The sequence below is a fragment of the Notamacropus eugenii genome, chromosome 3 (genome assembly GCF_028372415.1).
Source record: "Notamacropus eugenii isolate mMacEug1 chromosome 3, mMacEug1.pri_v2, whole genome shotgun sequence".
NCBI lineage: Eukaryota > Metazoa > Chordata > Mammalia > Diprotodontia > Macropodidae > Notamacropus > Notamacropus eugenii.
In genome coordinates this window covers 8711241-8732111 of record NC_092874.1, presented here as the reverse complement: position 1 = coordinate 8732111, position 20871 = coordinate 8711241, and the positions used below count along the sequence as shown (strand labels likewise).

The following is a 20871-nucleotide window of genomic DNA, read 5'->3' as shown; positions in this document are numbered from 1 at the left end:
GAGACAGAGAGAGAGAGAGAGAGAGAGAGAGAGAGAGAGAGAGAGAGAGAGAGAGAGAGAGAAGAAAGAGAGAGAGAAAGGGGGAGAGAGAGGGAGAGGGGAAAGAGGAGAGGGAAGCACCCAAAGTTAGATGGTATATGCAGTTTTCCATACCCTTAGTCCCCCCATCTATAAGAAAGAGCAGGAAGAAGGGACCCTTTTTCCTGTTTCAGGATCAGACTTGGTTATTAGGATTGCATTATATGTAATTTCTTTCTTTCCTTCTTTCTTCTTTAAAAGGAGCTGGACTTTCCACTTAGATTGCTACAGACATTCAGTATTTTGTTTTCCCTGGCTCCTCCTTCATATGGTGTTTATTCTACTATGGAAGTCTATTTGTGGTACTCTGAATTATTCAGATACATCATTTCTTATTACTTTCCATCATTTTGAGAGTGAAGGTGTTTATGGGTGTGCACTGGGATAGACATCTAATGTAAAATATATGAAAAGTGAGAGGGCATCATACTGAGTAGGTGAGGAGTAAGTAAATATCATTAATGCTAGACTGGTAGCAGAGAATGGTAGGAGACATATTGAAGAAGAGGTTGAAGGATGGCACAGTCAAGCTAAGTGTTCTTATATTTACCTTTATTTACCTTTTATTTTACAGAAGACCTGAGCACATAGATATATAAGTGCATGGAAATGCTTATGTGTTGTATTTTTAGCCTTTAAAAATAGAGATAGGTTTCATTAGCTTTACTAAATTGTCAAAGAAATCCATGAAACAATTAGGTGATGTGGGGAAACGTAGAGAGATTTGAAGATCTGGATAAGGGAAACAAAAACACTTTTGACCAATAGCCTTGATCTTTTCTTGGAGGCAGGATGTGAAGCCGTCTGCAGAGTGGAGATGGGTGAGTGGTGTTAGGTCTATAAGGACGGAGGACCAGGTTTTGTGGAGAGTATGATTACAAGTCAGTGAGAGGTCAACCATGTTTCTGTTTATCTTTCAAGCCTTGTTTTCAAATTTGGCTTTGACAACCTACTGTACTTTGGATGTCCCAACGTTCTCTGATCACTGTGAATTCAGAGCCTCTTTTTAAGCCCAAACATTTAATGACATCCTTTACTCCAGGAAACATTTGGCAAATTCTGAGAGAACAGTTTGTTCTCAGCATGAAGTGCATTGTGGTGGGGAATTGGACTGGGAAGCAGAATGGGGAAATGGAAGAATTTCCCAGCTCTCTTGTCCAAAGTCAGGTCTTGGTTGCACTTGGAAATTGCCTGATTGACTACAGATACATACATTGAACTGGAATAAGTACACACAGTTAGTTGGCCAAAGAGAAATTATCCATTTGAACCTCAGTGTCTTCCTTTGTAAAATGGGAGTCATAATAGCTTCCATGCCACAAGGAATGATGTGGGAAGTAGACCAGATAATACATGGCGAATGTCGGAAAGAGCCATACTTTGGATAATGTCATACACCAACAAGATCATGTTCAGTTAAAAATAAATTTCAGAGAAAATCCTAAACTATTTGGTTTTAAATTATTTAGTTTATTTTAGTTGTCATTCTCCCTTGTAGGATTATGACTAATCAGCAGATAACTGTAATGAGAATTTGTTCCTACCAGGCATAATAGAAAGTAAAACATGTCCTTGCTATTCCTAATCATTCTTAGGATTTTTAATTAGTATTTCATTTCACATTATAAGGTCTACAAAGCCAAAGTGCATATGCGTATATATGTATATTTCACCTCATTGTGGTCCTTCAGGATAATTAGTATGTCTTGCCCATCTCTAAAACCTCCTCTTCTCAGAACCACAGTCTCTGAGTTGGCAAGGACCATGGAGACATTGAATCTATCCTGTGACTGAAAACAAACTCATTCTGAACCATATCCAGGGTGACCAACATTAGTTTCTTCAGCTGACCTTCGTAGGGCATGATCTTGGTTGCCCCTTACTCTTTGGACATTCTCAAGTTTATCAATATCCTTACTAAAATTTCTTCACATAAGTGAAAACAGTAGAGCAGATGAGGTCTGACCAAGGAAGAGAACAGTGTGTTCTTCTTCTCCTTTCTCCTCTCTCTTGCCCTGACCTCTGTTCCATTCTAAAAGCAGGAAGATGCAGCCTATCCACTCTACGTGACTTAAAATCCTCAAGAACAGTTAGGTGCTCTTTTTATGTTTTCCTACTCAGCCTGGGTGTCATCTTCCAGTTTTCTGTTTTGTGTCCTGACCTTTCCAGGTCTATGATTATTTACCCTGAAAGAGTAATGCAGATGCAGAATAAGAGTTAGACAGCTCTTTTTTTATCCCCACAAACTGTTTTTGCTATCTTACCCTGAATAGTGTTTCTATACTATCTGTGACCTTGTCTTTGCCTCCTCCTCTGAGGCTGGGCTCTCATTTTGTCTTTTCCCATGTGCACTACTTTTGTGGAGGCCTTCCCATATACCAGAAAGTATATATACAAGGTGCGGTCACACATACACACATCCTATTCAATAAATGTCATCATCTCCTCTTCTGTCATGATCTTCTGGGTTTCCACTGAAATGTCCACAATGGAGACAACTTTTATGTGATTTTGTTTAGCAACAATTTATTCTTCATTACTGCTACTACCGTTGCTAAAATAATTATTGGCCCACACAGACTATCCTCAACCTACCTTTGTAACCTAACTGGACATTACTCTCCCACTTCCAGCCTGTGATCTAGTCAAATAGTCCCTGCGAGAAACATGCCACTACATCTCCCAACTTTCAGCTTTTGCAATGACTGTCCTTCATGTCTGTAATGCAACCTTCTCTTTACCTGTATGTCAAAGAGCCCTTCTCTTTCTGTAAGAGAATCTTAAGCATTTTTTGCAGGAAGTCTTCCCTGATCTCTCCAAGTTCAGGCACCCTCCTTTTGCAACTACCTTGGATTTAATTATTTGTATTTATTCACATTGCCCAGAAGATAATATACACAATAAGTGCTTATTGATTGATTGCCTATATATGCATGTGTATATATACACACATATAGGCATATATGGGATTGTTTATATACATATACACATATGGTACATACATATGTTTGTATGTATTTATATCTATCTATACATATGCACATGTATAGATAGATACATATGTGTATGTGTGTATGTATCTATACATATGTATATGTATGTGTCTATATATAGATAAACATGTATATGTATATGGGGGGAACTTATCTCCTCTTTTATTATGTAAGTGGCTTTCATTCTTTTCACTTTCATCCCCAGCACCCAGTACAGTGCCCAGCACATGGTGGGCGCTTCATCGATGCTTATTGATTTTCTATAGCTTTTAAGGTTCGCAGCATCCATGTTTCATATATTAACTGATTTAGTGTGAGTAGTGTCTAAGTCACACATGAGTCATCATACTGTAGTGCTGTATTTGATTGTTAGCTACCTCTAATACCAACTTCACCTTGGACAAGTCACTATAACTATATGTTATAGACAAGTTACTTTCTTATACCCCAGATGTATTGATGGAAGATATAGAAGGTTTGTTTCCTTCTATTTTTGCAAATTCATCTTCTTCTACCATATTAGACAACAGTCCACATGGGCATTTGGTGCTCAGAAGCATCTGTATGCTTCTGGTTTATTTTTATTTTTAAGTGAGAGAGGGAAATGCACATCTAGGGTCTGATATGAAGACACTGATTTCCACAGGAAGTGTGACAATGTTTTATGCCACGCATGGGGAAAATAACAATTTTAGGTCATGCCTCTATCCAATTGTAAGGATGATGGGATGCCAATCCTGGACCCTCGTCAGGAGCAAAGTTAGAGTGCTGGGCTTACCTGACTAGGGAAAACCTGCAGTTATCTGTAGAGATGGAAGCCTTCCTTATTTCTTGACAAAGATGCAAACTTCCTTCTTTGGAACAGCCCCAGAGAACCTTGTCTAAGGTTTCTGAAGCTAGCTGGGCATTGTGGGTCTTCACTACTGCTTGTCTTGTTAAGAAAGGGTCTCATGTGATGATCTCCCTCCTTTACTCGTAGTCAACTCCATCTCTTGTTAGGTTGTATGATTCATTAAGAGAGGTATCTGTGAAGAAGAGGGGAGAGTTGGAGATCTAAAAGAAAGGGTAGACCTTTTTCTGCTCAAATTCTCCTCTTCTGCCCTTCACTCCCAAATATCATTAATCTTTACTTTCATCCTCTGATATAATTTTACATAAGGAGAAAATGGAAACTCTGAGGGCAGGATGTAATGAATATACCACTGAAAATCTCCACTCTGTTACCTACTACCTGAACAATCTGGAACAAGTCACTTGACTTCCATGCCCAAGTTACCTAATCTGTAAAATGAGAGGATTTGATTATATGGCCTCCAAAATTCCTTTAATCTTTAAATTCATGACTCAGTCTGGCTAAAGGAGAAATTTTTAAGACCTAGATTCTCATCTGAAAGTAAGCTTTTGCCCTGCTCCCTGCTGGTCATGGTGGGCATGAAAATCAAGTAACTTCACATGCATGTAATAGAATGCCCAGCACAGAGTAGGTGTTTTTTAATTGAATTAAGGTTATCAAGATGTTAATTACACAATGCAAATGGTAGATACCATGCATCTTGTACTCTAATCACCATCCCCATCCTCCTCTTCAGCTCAGATCCTAGGGTGCCAGGACCTTAACAGTTAACCTTTGCCTTATCTTGCCTTTATTCAAGTCTCCATGCTATGTCCTAACCATTTCTACATCATGCTAACATATATGTGTCCTCTGCTAATTCCTTTTCCAGCTCGGCTTTATATGTTGTTTTTCACATATATGTGTCCTCTGCTAATTCCTTTTCCAGATCAGTTTTATATGTTGTCTTTCACCATTAGGATTTCAGCCCCATGAGGGCAAGGGCCATCTTGTTTGCTTGTGTTTGCATCCTCAGCACTTAGCAAAGTATCTGGAATCCATATGCATTTATCTATCCATTCTTCTATCAATCTATCATCTACATTGCTCTCTACTTATCTGTCTTCTTTTCCTTCTTCCTTCTTCCCTCCCTTCCTCCACTCCCTGCCCCCATGCTTACTATGTGCCAGACACATAGCACTAGTAACAAAGTAAGGAAGAAAAACAAACCAGCCCTTTTAGCCCCAACTGGACAAACCCTTCAGATTTGAGGGTCATTCCAGCTTAGCCTATAGGCCTTAGAGAAAAACATTTTGTGTGTAAAGAAAATGGTCTCAGCATCAAATGGAAGATCTTGAAGATGTTCAACCTCACCGTGCTGCTCTGAGCAAAGGAAGGCTGGCAATGGGGACTCCTGCCATTCCAAGCTCCTATCCCTCATGACCCATCCTTACATTCCCCTTTCAGGCCCAGCTCCACTTGTCCCCAGCAGCTGACTTGTATGTTGTCCTTCATTCTTGAAGAGGACCAAAATGACATCACGACGCTTGAGTCAAGTTCTAGTGTGTCTAATGGTGGCTGATCAGACCAAGATGAGCTCAGAATGTTCTACTCCAGGTCGGGCACAAACAGTCCATGTAGACATTTGGGGTGGATTCTCTACATTTTGAAGAGCTGACCTCTGGACCTACTGGTCCTTCCTATGGGCAGGGCTGACAAACTTGTGGTTTAGAGGCTGTCCAGATAAATGAGGAACGTGCCGCCAGGTTGTCACATCTTGCTAGGGGATGAAATGAGGAAGCAGCTGCATCAGAACAGAAGAGGTGGCCAAGGGCCAATTTTATAGAACGGGGAAGGCCAATATAGAAAGGATGAAAGGTCTTTCCACCTCACAAGACCTTTTTCTCCCCTTTTCTCACCAAGCTAATCAAAGGAGCAACGTAAACCAGCTTAGGTTACCAGAATAAACAGAGCAATGACATGCAGCTTTTGCCAACAAAACTGGAAAAGTCCCACCTCCTCAGATCGTATTCCATTAATGGAAATGAGAGGGTTTAGATTGTATTGTTTCCTCATACATGACCACTTGGCCCTAAGCCAACTGTGTAAAATAGCCATCCACTTTTGGGTGGCCAGCATGGAATGATCATTTTTTTTTCCTTCCAAATAGACAGTAGTTTTGTGGCTGATACAGAGTAAATTGTCAGACTTGAAAGGTCTTATCTATAAAATCATATGGCCTTATGCTCTTATCTCCTTAGCTTGGAGGCTGGGTTTCCTTGGTCAGAACTGGGTAGTGACTGAGATATATGTCCAGCACTAGGTACTTGGTAAAAGCTTATGAAATGGAATTGAGTTTATAGTTCTGGCAGGCCATGAATAGGATCCTGGGTATAGAATTGGAAGTGACACATTGTGAATTTAAGGTCTTCACTGACCTAGGACTGGAATGGACCTTACAGGCCATCTTGTTCTCCTCTGTTTTTACAGATGAGGAAACTGAGGCCTAAGGAGGTTAAAGGTCACTCCCAAGGGCACCTAGTAAGAAGGCATAAGAGGAAGGCTTCAGATATCTGCTTTCAGGCCCCAAGTCCAGGGCTGTATGCATTATATTACAGTAACCTTTAATCCTACTACCACGTGCATACACACACACACACACACACACACACAGCACTCTAGTACTATGTCATCAAACCACTGAGTGTGTCATTGCAAGGAAAGAGTTATCTTCTCTGAAAGTCAACACCAGATTTTACTTTTTTCATCAGACTCCAGTTACATGCTACTTTCCTGTCATTCACAAGGGACTTCAGCACTAGGAAGGGAGACATTAAGGAAAGTTTCCAAATGGTGACAGAGACTGTTTTGGAATAAACACGTGAGTGCGAGTGTGTGCGTGTGTGTGCGTGTGTATGTGTGTGTATATAGATAGCTATTATATATATACATTTATAAGTATATACATGAATATATAATGTGCATGTATATACAGATAGCATGTATATATAAATAATGTATATATATGTATATATACACATATATTGTCCCTATATAGAGTCTATGTATACACACAATGGATGTATGCGTATGTGAACATATACTCATCTGGCAAACGTGCATGCACGAATATACACATTGCATGTATGTGTGTGTGTATGTGTGTGACTTTGACCAACTCATTTAACTTCTATGTCCTCTAGTTCAGAGCTGTCAAACATGGCTGTAACAGTTAACAGTAGGCCTGAACCAGATTGAAATGTAATTGGAACAAAACAAATAAAATGCAATAGAACATAGATGACATTAATTTGTGGTTTTTGAAGTCAATACGCACTGTCCTTTGGCCCTCATTCCTACTGGAGTTCTGCACCACTGCTGTAGCCAACTGTTGATGAGTTTCAGAGAAGAAGCTGACCTATATTTGTAGAAGGGATTCCTCACCGGGGAGTTCTTGGTACTAATGAAATTACATTTTCATTCCTTGTCTCCTTAACCTAAGCATCTGTCTATCCATTCGTCTCTCTCTGTTTCTCAACTTTCTATATATCATTCTATCGATATCTGTATCTCTGTCATTCTTCCTCTTTCTGTTTATCTGTCCCCATGTAGGTCTCTATCATCTCACTTATCCATCCCATCTTTTTTATCATTCTACTTCTCTATCTACCTATATTTATGAAGATATAGATATACCTAAGCATATAAATTTATAGACATGTAAACATATCACACTACATGTGTATGTATATATTAAAGTGTGCAAACTTTCTAAACATGTCCATACATACTATTTCATGAGTATATGTGCGTTAATAAACATACATAACTGTCTGCTTATACATATGTGCATGTGGAAAGGTCTGATGCTTGCAGGCACACATACATTCCATAACTGTAGTGACACACAGGTGAAGACAGCCATTCCTTAAGGGGCACAATATGTTCCTTTAAGAGTAATAAGCAATAAAGCATATTTATACTGTGTAGGCTGTATATTACTTATGACTTAAGTTATAAAGTCAGAGCTATTTTCTACTTAGGAAATATCTTCACCCCTAGACATAGTAAAAACATGCTTAAGGCACTGTAACTCTTTTTTAATGCATAATTCAAGTAAAACATTAGCTTTGTTTATAAAAATATTTCTTAATAACACTCAAACTATTAAAATAATCCCTAGACATGAAAAGCAGTACTTCATCAGGAACAATCATATTCAACCAACCATAATCCTAAAAGTGACAGTCTGAGCCAGATCCACACACTCTGCCTTTATATATTACTCCTAAATATAGGAACTAGTAAATATTGAAGCAGGCTGAATGTAACTCAATATTTCAACAGCCTTAAGACATGTTCACACTTCATACTTTACACCCTGGGCAATTGTACAGTTTTCCTTTTTTCCCGTCACTGGGACTTGTTTCCCAAGTCACAGGTTATAGTACTTAGTGAACTAAAAAAAAAACACAAATCATGAGGATGAAGATGATGACAATCATTATTTTACCTTCCTTGCTTCAGCCTCTTTCAGACACTAATATTAATTATGCTAATAACTTAAGGTAGGAGACGATAGCATAACCTGTTCAATTCCCACTTCGCTAAGAAGACTCACACTCATAAAAATAAAAGACCAACCAATGGTCCAGAAACTAGGTCTATTAATGTCACCTACTTGTTCATTTCACTGGTGGCCATTATCCTTTTTAGGGACCACTAGCACTTTCAAGGGCCATGTGCCAGAGGTCAGGAACACCAGAGACACCAGAAAGAAATGAAGAAATATCAGGTATAAGAGGCTGGCCCAGCTTTACTTAAATTTGAATGTTTCCTGTCATTCCTTCATTCAGTCATCTATCCTCTAAGTTGAGGAAGTAACTCTTGGATTGATGATTTAATTTTTAAAAAGAGAATTTTATGTAAAATAATGGCAAATTTAACATCAAGATGCATTCTGGAATTTGCTATAAGTCATGAATTCCTTCCTGGCATTTGCCAATGAAATCTCTTTAGTTAAAAGTAAACAGTAATTCTTATGTTTTCTTTCTTTCCCCTCATACACTGACAAAAGGAGAGCAAATTCTAGACACAGACCAAAAGCAAAGAGTTCACCATATGATAAAAATTGTAGCCTATGGGCTAGCAACAGAGGAGTGGTGAGGAACCATTCTCCTGATGATAACCGTAGTATTATTAAAGGAATCTAAGTAGACTTAAAATTAAATCAGCTCCCTAAACTTGGTTCTCCTCTGCCACCCCAGTGCTGTCCACTTCCTATGAGTGAATACTTACCCAGTGTATCTCCCCAGAGAGAAGACTAGAATGACTTCTCAGTTAGTCCATCACAATGCCCTTTGGAACATAAGAAGAAACTTACGCCATGTGGAGTTGCCCTGTCTAAGGACAGCTCATACTCAAAATAACAGGAACAGGAGGATATGGGGAGCCTTTGGTTTCTTTGCAGTCAAGCATTGTATCCATTCCTATCTTATCACTGGGGAGCTTCAAGCAGCTGCTATTGTAGACAGGTTTCCCACTCAGGTGTGGGTCAGGCTGGTTGATTTCCAGGTTTCCTTTCCAGCTCAGGTGCCCTGACCTCCAGGATGCCTTCTCTGCTCCTTCGTCCCAGTCACTAAGGTTCTCTCCCTCCTCAGATGGTCTCCATTTGCTTATCCTTGTTATAATAATCATTTACTAAACATTTACTAAGCAGCTACTATGTGCCAGACACTTTGCTAAGTGCTGGGGCTACAAAAAGAGGCAAAAGACAGTCCTTTCCCTCAGAGCAGCTAGCACTCACCCAGTCAGTGCAATGCCAGGCACATACAGCACTCCTATTAAAATTAATTAATATATATTGGTTGAGCGCAATGGAAAAAACAGACAACTAATATACGTAAGCCTTCAATATAATTTACTTGTGCTCTGAGCTGATGAATAGTCTAGAAATATTTTCCAAAATAAATAAAACGAAATCCAGTACAAATCTAATCCAATACAAAGAAACCCAAAGTAAATTGATGACGTCATTTAGAAGGGAAGGCACCAGCAATTGAAGGTATCAGGAAAGACTGTGTAGCTAGATGGAGCAGTGGATGAGTCAATGGGTCTAGAGTTAGGAAGGCCTGAGTTTAAACCTTTTCTTACTCACTACCTGTGTGACCCTGGGTAAGTCACTTAATCTGTTTGCCTCACATTCCTTTACCATAAAATGGGGATAATTATAGCACCTACTGCCCAGAGTTCTTGTGAGGATCAAATGAGAGAGTGTTCGTAAAAAGTGTTTGGTTCAGTGACTGTAAATGTGCACATATGCTCGTTATTTTTATTAATCATCATTATTATTATTAATAATAATAGCAATTATTATTATTAGCAGCAGCAGCAGCAGCAGTAGCAGTAGTAGTAGTAGTAGTAGTAGTAGTAGTAGTAGTAGTAGTAGTAGTAGTAGTAGTAGTAGTAGCAGTAGCAGTAGGTGGTGGTAGTGGTGGTGGTGGTGGTGGTGGTGATTACGCTGTGTCTTGAAGGAAGAGAAGTGTATTCCAGACAGGGGGTGGCTGTGCAAAAGCAGGAAGAAAGTTTGGACCGTATGTAGCATAACTAAGATTTTATTCAGGCATTGTATTAAAATGACTTAATATAACACAGTAAATTTTAATGATACAGAAATTATTTACTATGTCACATTTTCCTCTCCGTTAATATTCATATGAAAGGGGTGAGGTCATTTCTGCTTCCGCTATAAATCGTGGAACAAAACCATCCACAGAAAGCTTCTCTCAGCAGCATGGTTCCCAAGGAGATGTTCGATACGGGGTCATACGTCCCTTAACTAATTTAAACAACAGCCTAATCATCAACTTGAGAGATGTGAATGCAAAATAAGTCATTAGCTAAGGAAACGGAAGTCGGGTATTTTGGCCAGTAAGCAGATGTTCTAAATAATGCTATCCATCCTTGGAAATCCTAGTCTGATATCAGAAAGCGGACTAGTAGAGTGGTCTCAAGTCAGGAATTCTCAAGTCAGGATGTTGGACTTTGGAAAAATCCGTTTCCCTCTCTGGGCACCTGTCTTGCCATCTGTAAAGTGGAGACCTCCAGGAGGTCTTCAGGGCTCTTGTCAGAGCTCATTTCTGCTTTCTGATTCTAGACTCCATTTTCCATGTTGAGTCAAGTCAATCAGTATCTATGAAATGCTTGCCATGTGCCCCATGGATACAAAGAAAGGCCTGTTCTCACGGAGTTCTTCTCCTGAGGGAGATGACATGTAATCAGCTATGTACATAGAAGACATCCATACACAGTGCAAATGAGAGGCAATCTCAGAAGGAAGGCACTAGCACTTAGGACTCTGGAAGAGGCCTCTTGTAGAAGGTAGGAATTTTGCTGAAAACTGAAGGAAGCCAAGGGTAACTAGGATGTGGGGAGGAGAAGGGAGATAATTCTAGGCATGAGGAGAGCCAGTGAAAATAGTCTGGATATGAACTGTTGTGTTAAGAACAGAAAGAAGGCCAATGTCACTGGATGCTAGAGAAGATGGAGGGTTATAAAGTATAAAAAGGCTAGAAAGATAGAGATGGATCAGATTGTAAAGGGCTTTGAAGGTCAAACAAAGGATATCATATTTGAACCTACAGGTGACAGGAAGCCACTGGACTACATTAAGTATGGAAGTAATGTTTGCTTTAGGCCAATCCTTGTAGATCTGAGTAGGGGATGAACTGAAGAGGGGAGAGTTGAGGCAGGCATACCCATTCAGAAGCTATTGCAGCAGTTTGGATGGTAGGCGATAAGGGCTTGGTTCATCATAGTAGCATGGGTAGTATATGGAAGATGCTGTCAAGGTAGAATTGTTGAAAGGTAACAACAGAGTGCATATGGGGGGATGAGAAAGGTTGGACAGTTGGATATGATGACAAGACTTTCAGTCCTAGATAGGGACCTCAGAAGCCATCAGGTCCAACTCCTTCTTTTTATAGATGAGGAAAACTGAGGCTTAATATCAAAATTGATACAGAAAAATATGAGTATGCAGTCCTAGGAATTTGGGTTTAAAATATAATGAAAAATGATGAAATGAAGTAGTGATCTAATATTAGGAACTTGAGATTTACAAAATAATAATGAAATCATTCCTTCCCTAAGCTTACATGGGATGATGTTTGTAAAGGGTTTAACACAGAAGCTGGCATGCAGTAGTAGGTACTTCATACATGCCTGTTCTCCCTTCTCTTCCCTTTATAGGGGACTATACTAGGAAACAGGGTTGGAGGAGGTAAGAAGCACCAAGAGACAAATAAGGGAAATGTAATTTCAAGGAGGGAGGATTCATCATGGACGAGATCTATAAAGGACTTCTGCTGGGTGGCTAATAGAACATTTGCAATTGACAAGGGAGGAAAATTGAGGCCCTTGTAAAGAAAAATGAGTGACATAAAATCCCACATGCTTTAAGGAGGCAAACCCACAGCTGCTTTGTGGCGCTTTAGTGCCCTTTCCCCAACAACATTGAGTATATATACTCTCTGGTTAAGACATGGAAGTATCATTCCAATATGGTGTTTCAAACACATAGGTTGCTGTCACCTAAAAGGTTAAAATCCGTTTTGTCCAAAGCATTCCATTCCAGGAGGATCCTGGGTAAACACAACACATCTTCTGTGCTGAAAACCATGTTGTGGTGTCATTTGAGACTAGCACAACAAGTGATGCCACCATCATTTGTTGTGGATAGCTCTTTGTACAGATTTATGGGGTGACTGGAGAAAACCCCCTGGGTTCCCACTCCTTGATGCTCTCCCTCCCCCTTCCATCCTCCCATTTAGTGCCATGTTTTAACAAAGGCTATCAATTCTGTGCCTTCATGATCCAACTCAGAAAGGACAGTACAAGCCATTAATTGAGATGAAGTTGGAATTCGCAGGGCTTCCCATTTCCTCCCTGTTTCTCCCACATGCCAGGCTGAAGTTTCCACACCTCTTTTTCCCTTCCCTATTATTCACTCTTTACAAATTCCAAAGCAAGTTCATTTTTCAGATATTTGTATCTGATCCATGGAGGAAATCCTTCTCGAAAAGTCTTTCTCATGTTAGAATCACTAGATAAACATCCAGCGGGTTTCAGCCTCATATTTTTGGATACCAGCTGTGGGCAGAAAAAGAGCCTTTTCCTTGAGTTTGTTAAGCCATTAATGAAAATGGACAAACCATTCTACAAGAAGCGCAACACGATGGGAAGGGTTAGTTCCTGTGAAATCACCACTGTACTCAGCTACTTCTTTAACATGGGATGGGCCATTTTGCAGACGGATATAATCCACATAGGGGGAAAAAGGAAATGAGTGTAGATTTTAAAAATGAAAAATATAAATTGTGGCTTGGCTAGTCAGTTCCTCACATGTTCCTGCCAAGGTCCCACTGACTTAATTGAAAGGACTTTCTTTTAGACCTGAGTGTTGGTGAGGACGGCGTTTTGTGTGCTCCTCTCCTCTGGGGTTTCTGTGTAGAAAATGCCCCCTCGAGGATTCTGGGAAACCCAGATGTCTCCCTCTTACAAATGTGGAAATGGACACTAAGAAATAGGAACATTTGCTTAAGTTTCCATGGAAAGACTGAAGTAGAGCCAAAAGTGAAACCCTTTTCCAGCAAAAAAAAATAAAAAAATAAAAACAGAAATCCAAGACAATGTTAAATGCCATTTGAAGAACATATTTAAATTGGATTGAACTTTCCCATTATCTGAATGATAGATTAAAGAAGTGGGAAACTCAGATCCTATTTCTTTCCCTTTTTTTATACAGATCCTGCTTTTCTTTTTATCCTCAGTACATGATACAAACCCAGGCTAAATGATTCCTTCTGAGGCTTTCGCTGTACATTTTTGAGCGAAGTAAAGTGTTATTTTGTCATGCTGGTGTTATTAGCAGAGTGGGGTAGTATCTGGGCATGGTCTGATAGTTGTTTGGTGTTGTGACCTGATGAACCAGGGCAACAGAAGGGAAGCCTGCAGAAGGGGCTGTGGAACGTGAGACTGGACAGGGCTGAGGAGACTTTTCTGGCTTCAAGCCACACACGTGACAATGGAAACTACTCATCTTTGGGCCTGCTTGGTGTTTACTGATGGGAGGGCTTAAAATACTGCCCAGCCTTGTCTGCCTTGTGGAATTCTCAGTTAGTATGTCCCAAGTACACATGCACAAGTTTGATATCTTAGTAGGGAAACTTTCGTGCTCACAGCCAAGGGAGTGGCTGTACAAATTTGAAATTAGAATGCATTTTCATTTGACTTTGTTTTGTTTTTGGCGCTATAGCTGTATTGAGGTGGGAAAGTCCTGGCATGAAAACTCCCTTCACTGATGTAGGTGGGGACTACTTAGAGGAAGTGTGGTATGGTAGCTAGAGGATCAGATTGGAATTAGGAAGAACTGGATTCATTGTCCTTGCTGCATTCTGTACAACTTAGTCAACAGTACCACAAAGCGGGAATTTTGTTGAACTTGGTGCTGCAGGATCTGAGTTTGAATTCTTCTTCTTCCCTTTCCCATTTTGTATCGATGGGGAAGAGAGTTCATTCTTTTAGGTCTTAATTTCCTCATCTGTAAAAGGAGGGGGTTGGATTAGATGATCCCTAGGGTTCCTTTGGGGTCTAAATGTATGATAGGTATCACCCTCATACCAAAACATTGTTTTCCCTCAGAAACCTGCCCAGGTACAGAGGACCGAAGTCTTCTGCCACCATGCTTTCCAGTACAGGATGCTGCCTCTCCCCATGACTGCTGTACTATATTTTATACCATCTTCTCTATGTCTTCTGGGATCCAGTGATACTGGCCTCCTGACTTCCTCCCCAAAATCACCCCAACTCTCCAGAAATCATGTGTTTTCTCTGGCCATCCCCCATACCTGCCATTCTGTCTCTCCTCTTCTCCCTCTCCTGGCTTCCCAGGCTACCTTGACGTTTTGGCTAAAGTCTCATCTTCTCCAAGAATCTTTTCTGGATTCCTTTCCTCATGCTGTCTTCCCTCTACTGATTCCCTGATTTGCCCTGGCGTATGTTGGTTTTGTTTGAAGTTTGTCTCCCCAATTACATTGCAAGGTCTTTGAAGGCAGGGAGGGGCTGTCTTTTGCCTCACTTTGAATCCACAGTGTTATAAGCCAGCACCATTATAAGCCTTGCACAGAACACGGAGCTTTATAATCAGTGATTTTTGCCCTCAGGTAGTCTGTAGTCTGGTTTAAGAGACAGGTGTACGGAAAGTTAGCTAACAGTACAAAACATACAAAATCGGATCTAGGCAACGAATGGGCTCTGGATGAAGTCACAATCAGGAGCAGAGGCTAATGAAGGTGAAAAATAATGCTGTAGCAAGGAGGGGCACCAGACCACAGAGATTATACGTTGTGAAAATTCAGGAAGCAAAGGCTATTAGTAGCTTAAAAACAACTAATTACTAATGAGGAGCTTAACACCTAATTAGCAAGAATAATGAGATAAAATAGGAAACTAGGTCTCAGTGGATAGACTATTAGACATGGATCAGAAAGACCCAAGTTCAAGTCTTGTTTGGGATGTTTACTTCTTGTTTAACCTGGGAAAGTCACTTAACCTCTGACTTATCTTGTGTTCATCCTTCATTGCCACAGAAGACCATGCCATCAGAGATATGATGATATGACTTTCACTTATGAGTGAGGGAGGGCTGTGCAGGTCACTAGCCTCACTTCTCCTCCAGAACCATCTGAATCCAATGACCAGATATTCCTCAGGATGACTGGAGATAGCCGAGGATGCACTGGGAGACCTTGGGCCCTTTAGGCCAATGTCTTTGCAGGTACTCACTTAGGGTGAGGCAATGCCCCTTCATTGAATAGGACTGTTTAAGAGGTAGCCAGGGCATGGCCCCTTTAATGAGGTCAAGAAACAGAAAGACATCAGGCCAGGTGGGAAACAGCAACAGTTACTATTGATAATCACTCAATAGGAGTGAAGAGGAGAGGAGAGGAGAGGAGAGGAGAGGAGAGGGGAGAGGAGGGGAGGGGAGAGGAACTAGCCAGTGAAATCCAAGTCAACTGGGCATCTTTTGGCCATCTAAATTTACCTTCCTTTGGAGAGGAGAAGGAAGGGGAGGGGGAGGCAGACAAGAGAGAAGGAGCTGAATTACTAGGTGGGTCTTCATTTAGCCAGCTGTGTCTACTCTCAGTATTGTGTTCGTCCTTCGTTGCCCAAAGACCATGTCATCAGAGAAAAATATCTTATCCATAGTATGGTGATAATAATTGTGCCAACTGAGGATTATTGTGAGAATAAAGAGATAATATTTTTAAAGTGCTTTGCAAACTTTAAATCACTGAATAAAATGCTAGTCATTATTATATTGTCTGCTTCTAACTTTGTAGACTATATCTTAATAACTTCTTTTATTATGTTCATATCATTAATTTCTGAGGAGATGCCAGGGTAAGTTTTGCCTGATTTCCCTGGGCACTAACATTGATAGGTATATAACCCTGTAGTGATGGATGTGGGGCATGGGTTGGTTTCGGGAGGATCAGTAAGATTTGGATAGGCAGTTATATGGGCTCTCTATGGGGTCTCCTTTTCCCTTTCTATATGGTTTAAGGAAGTAGTTAGGTTTCTAGTAGTTGGCAAAGTGCCTGATGTACACTAGCTGCTGCATAAGTGGTTTTAGCAGAAACTGTGTGGGCTTTGTGACCACTCACTAATAGCATCACTGTACCCCATTGATAAGCAGCTCTTTGAGGAATTCATAGAACAAAAAGGCTACAACAGCTGGAAAGTAGCCTAAATTGACAATCTGGACCCCATGCCAGATCCAAGATAGCATAGCAGTCCTTCTGGCACACACAGAATCTTGTCTCACCAGGCATCCCCTCATGAACCTCAAAGAATTTAGGCTGGTCTAAAGAATTTTAGCAAGACATAGTATTTATTTTTTTAAATAGAAACAATTATTAATATTTTCATATCACTTGCATTTTCCATTGTATCTCTTCTCCCTCCCTCTCCCAGAGATCCATCTTTGATGAAAAAGAATAAAAAGTGGGGGAGGAGCATTCCTGCACTTCTGAAAAATTAGAATAAAAAGCTCTCCCATTATATTATGTATTTAGGCACGTTACTCCCTCCTCCTAAAAAAAACGGAGAAAGTACTTTCTTTTGCCTCTTCTTTGGGGCTAAACCAAGTCATTGTAAACTTCCATTGTTCAGGTTTTGTTCCTTTCTATTTTCCTTGCAGTTGTCATCACAGATATTGTTTTTCTGATTCTGTTCGCTTCACTTTTCAATATTTTATAGACATCTTCTCACTTATTTCTGTGATGGTCATATTCATCCTTCGGCAGTCTGGTCACATTCCATTGAATTCATGCGTCACCACTTGCTTAGCCATTTCCCAATAAATGCATGTCGACTTTGCTCCAGTTCTTTGGGGGCATATACAGCCTTTCTTTTGGTCACTGACCTCCAGGAGTACATGCTTAGCAGTAAAATTGCTGTGTCAGAAGAGACAGACGTTTTTAGTCATTGTCTTCACTTGATTCCAAAGTGATTTCCAGAATGGTTGGATGATTACACAGCCGTACCTACAGGGCTCTGGTATCTCTGTTTCTCCCCAGCATGTCCCCAGCATTGACTAGTCCCATGTTTTGACATGTTTGTGAATTTTCAGGATGTGAAGTGAAACCACAGGGTTGTTTCTATTTGCATTAATTTTATTATAAGTAACCTAGAGCATTCTTTAATTTGATTTTTAACAGCTTACAATTTTTTGGTGAACTGGTCATATCCTTTGACTATTAGAGACTATTAGAGAGTACTTTTCTTGTCTTGTATATTCTGGTTAATTGTCTCTATATCTTAAGTATGTAATATATTTCCAGAGATGTTTGAGGTAAAAGATTTTCCCCCCAGTCAACCACTGCCTTTCTTAATGTAGCTTTATTACTTTTTTCATGCAAAAGCGTTTTGGTTTGATGCAACTGACATTATTTATCTTCTGCTTACGAAATTCATGGATTCCCATTCTATGAATGAATTCACATTCATTGCACATTGTTTGGGAATGAATTCACCCCACCCCTGCTCCCACAGCCATAACTAATACAAAGTACACGAGCTTTCTGTCTTTTTAGGGGTGTGTGTTTAATGGAAAGGCTTAAATTTTCATGTTGTATCCATTTCAAATTTATAGTGCTGTACACAACATCATTCCTTTTTTGACATAAGAAAGTAAATTTGGGACTTAACTTTTTTTCCCTTTCTCCCCCCTTTCTTTGTCTTCTGTTTGCTTTCCAAGGTTAAAGTCTGGTTCCAAAACAGGAGGATGAAATGGAAACGAGTAAAAGGAGGCCAGCAAGGGGCAGCTGCCCGGGAAAAGGAACTGGTGAATGTGAAAAAGGGCACCCTGCTGCCTTCGGAGCTCTCCGGCATTGGGGCCGCTGGCCTTCAGCACACAGGGGACTCGTTAGCCAATGATGACAGCCACGATAGCGACCACAGCTCCGAGCATGCTCACTTATGATACCGAGCGCGGGATGCGCCGAGCGAGCGCCGTTCTCAGGAAAGAAACGCTAGCATGGCGAGCCTTACTTACCCAGGCATGGTTTACAGAAGGAGAAGACAATGGCAATGAGCATTGGCAGCCTTCTCCTGCTTGCACCTCTTGAGCTGTAGAGGACTGACAATAAGTGCCACTTCTCTCCAAGGGGCCTCCATGGTGATGATGCTGAAGATGGACTTGCTTGGAACATTCCGCACTCGTTGGTCATGCCTTGGACAATGGGCAGGTCTTTGTTTGCTTAGCTTGCACTGAAAAATAAATTGCTATGGAGAGCAAAAAAGGAGACATTTTATCCTGAACAGTCCCAGGGCCCCGAATTACTGTTTATTGGATAAGAAATGTATTTTAACTCTGTATATATTTACCTTATGGCATTTTCCCGTCTTCACTAACTTTGCAAAGCATTCATATTAGCTGATGGCAATAGACACTCCTAATGACAATCTTCATCTTGGCTCTCTTTTGTTTCCTTGTTCCAAAGACAGAGCATACATGCTAACTTGTGTTCCTTCTAGTAGAGGAGGTGGAGTAGAAGAGAGGGATGGAACACACCATTCTTTGTACCACAGACAAAACAAATCTTCTGTTGCATTTACTATCAACTGCTGCTAATAGGGTATTATAGACCTTACCTAGCTCCTCCATTTTTCCTATCTTATAGCTTGAAAAAAATGTTTTTTTTAAGGATCATAAAAATCAGTCATCTTTCAGAAGAGTTTGTATTCCAACCATTGCCCAAAGTCATCTCTATAAAACATTTAAAAATAGTAGGTTTGTTTCTACAATGGGAATAAGTTAATTCACCAGAAGGAAGATTTTTTTTGTTTTTGTTGTTATTGTTTCCATGTGGCATTAAACGGCAAGAGATAAATTGTGAGACAGTTGGTAGTTGGTAGTGCAGAAGCTGTCTCCAGCTTAAGTTCATTTGTAATAAACCTACACAATGTTATTTCATGTGTATGTGTACATATAGAACACCAAAGCCTTAACAGAAAACATGATTGTATTTTGTAAAAAAAAAATAAGTTTAATAAATGATCCTTTGAAAATAATGACATTTCTGTGATTTCCTAAGAATACGTGAAAACCTCATGTCAATTGTTGAACAGTTAGAAAAATCCTTCTCTCCTAGTCTGAAACAGACTACACTAGTACCTGTCAAACTGAGATTTTCTTCTGGGATGAACTTGTTCCGTTTTGCCTTGATTCATTACATAAATTCATATCTCATGGGAGACAGGATATGCATCAAGTAAATGAAGATAATCTAAAACAATGAAAGCCTATTTCAACATTTTCTTTGATTCCATGAATTCTTTAAGTTTAAATTGGCATTACTTCATTGAAACTTTTAAAAAGTGCATGAGAAAATACGTCATTGGATTTTTCATCTTAGTTTGATAAAGAACAGGACTTCATTTCTCCCTTTAAAAAATCAATGGAAAACAAAATTATCTGCCAGTCTTCAATGGAGTAGATGTCAGGAAATAATTCTATGTGAAAAATAAACTGTCATCTCACCAACATTCCTCACGACTGCTGGATCTCCAGTTGGGGAATTAGAACATAGATGTCAAAGAGAGCAATGAGTTAATTGATCCTATGTCATGGCCATTCTATTTTCTTATGCTGCTTAAGGAGCGTTTTGCTTTTCATGATAAGTTTTTATCACTTTGCTTTTCCCCATGCAAAATTTTACATAGAGCAAAAAAGAACAGGGAATCCTAGAAATGCAATGAAGGACCCCTCGTTTCTAAGGGCATGAAGTATAGAACATGTGTCTCTGTGTATTAATGGAGGTAGTTCCTTAGAATGAATCCTCTCTCTTGATAAAAATTACAGGTCCAGAAAAAATACAATACAATGCAATACAATGAATATAATGAAATAGGGAAGAAAAAGGATTTCCATTAAATGTCGAAGATCTTCAGATTTCTCTTTGTTCTAAAGTTAGGTATTCACTAGGAAGCTGAGGAAATAAGACTCCTCCCCCCCACCCCCAACCCTTCAGTCTATTTATAGTTAGAGATGGTTCGTTGTTGTCCTTCATTTTCAAAGAGGACCAAAATGACATCATTATGATAAAGTGAAATTTCAGTGTGTCTGTGACTGATTAGACCAATATGAGCTCGGGATGCTCTACCCCAGGTTGGGCACAGATAGCTCGTGTGAATATGTGGGGTGGATATCCCAAATTTGCGCATCCTACATTTCCTTTGTGCTCAATTCTGCTTTGCTCATAGAGCACAGCACCCTTTCTGATGTGGACATGCCATCCGAGCGGACCTATGCCAATGTCTCCTATGTTGCACAGTCAAATCCAAAGTTCTTGAGAGAGACATATATATATATATATATATATATATATATATATATATATATAT

General features: G+C 39.9%; 1 protein-coding gene across 1 annotated transcript in view; it reads left to right on the top strand.

Moving 5' to 3' along the window:
• The window catches only part of MEOX2 (mesenchyme homeobox 2), an 81623-nt gene extending 62084 nt beyond the window's left edge, over positions 1–19539 (top strand). Inside the window, exon 3 of the mRNA XM_072650819.1 lies at positions 18224–19539. Within this exon, the coding sequence (XP_072506920.1) occupies positions 18224–18448 (225 nt within the window). The 3' untranslated portion in view covers positions 18449–19539. The remainder of the gene's footprint in view (positions 1–18223) is intronic.
• Positions 19540–20871: the final 1332 nt, after the last annotated feature.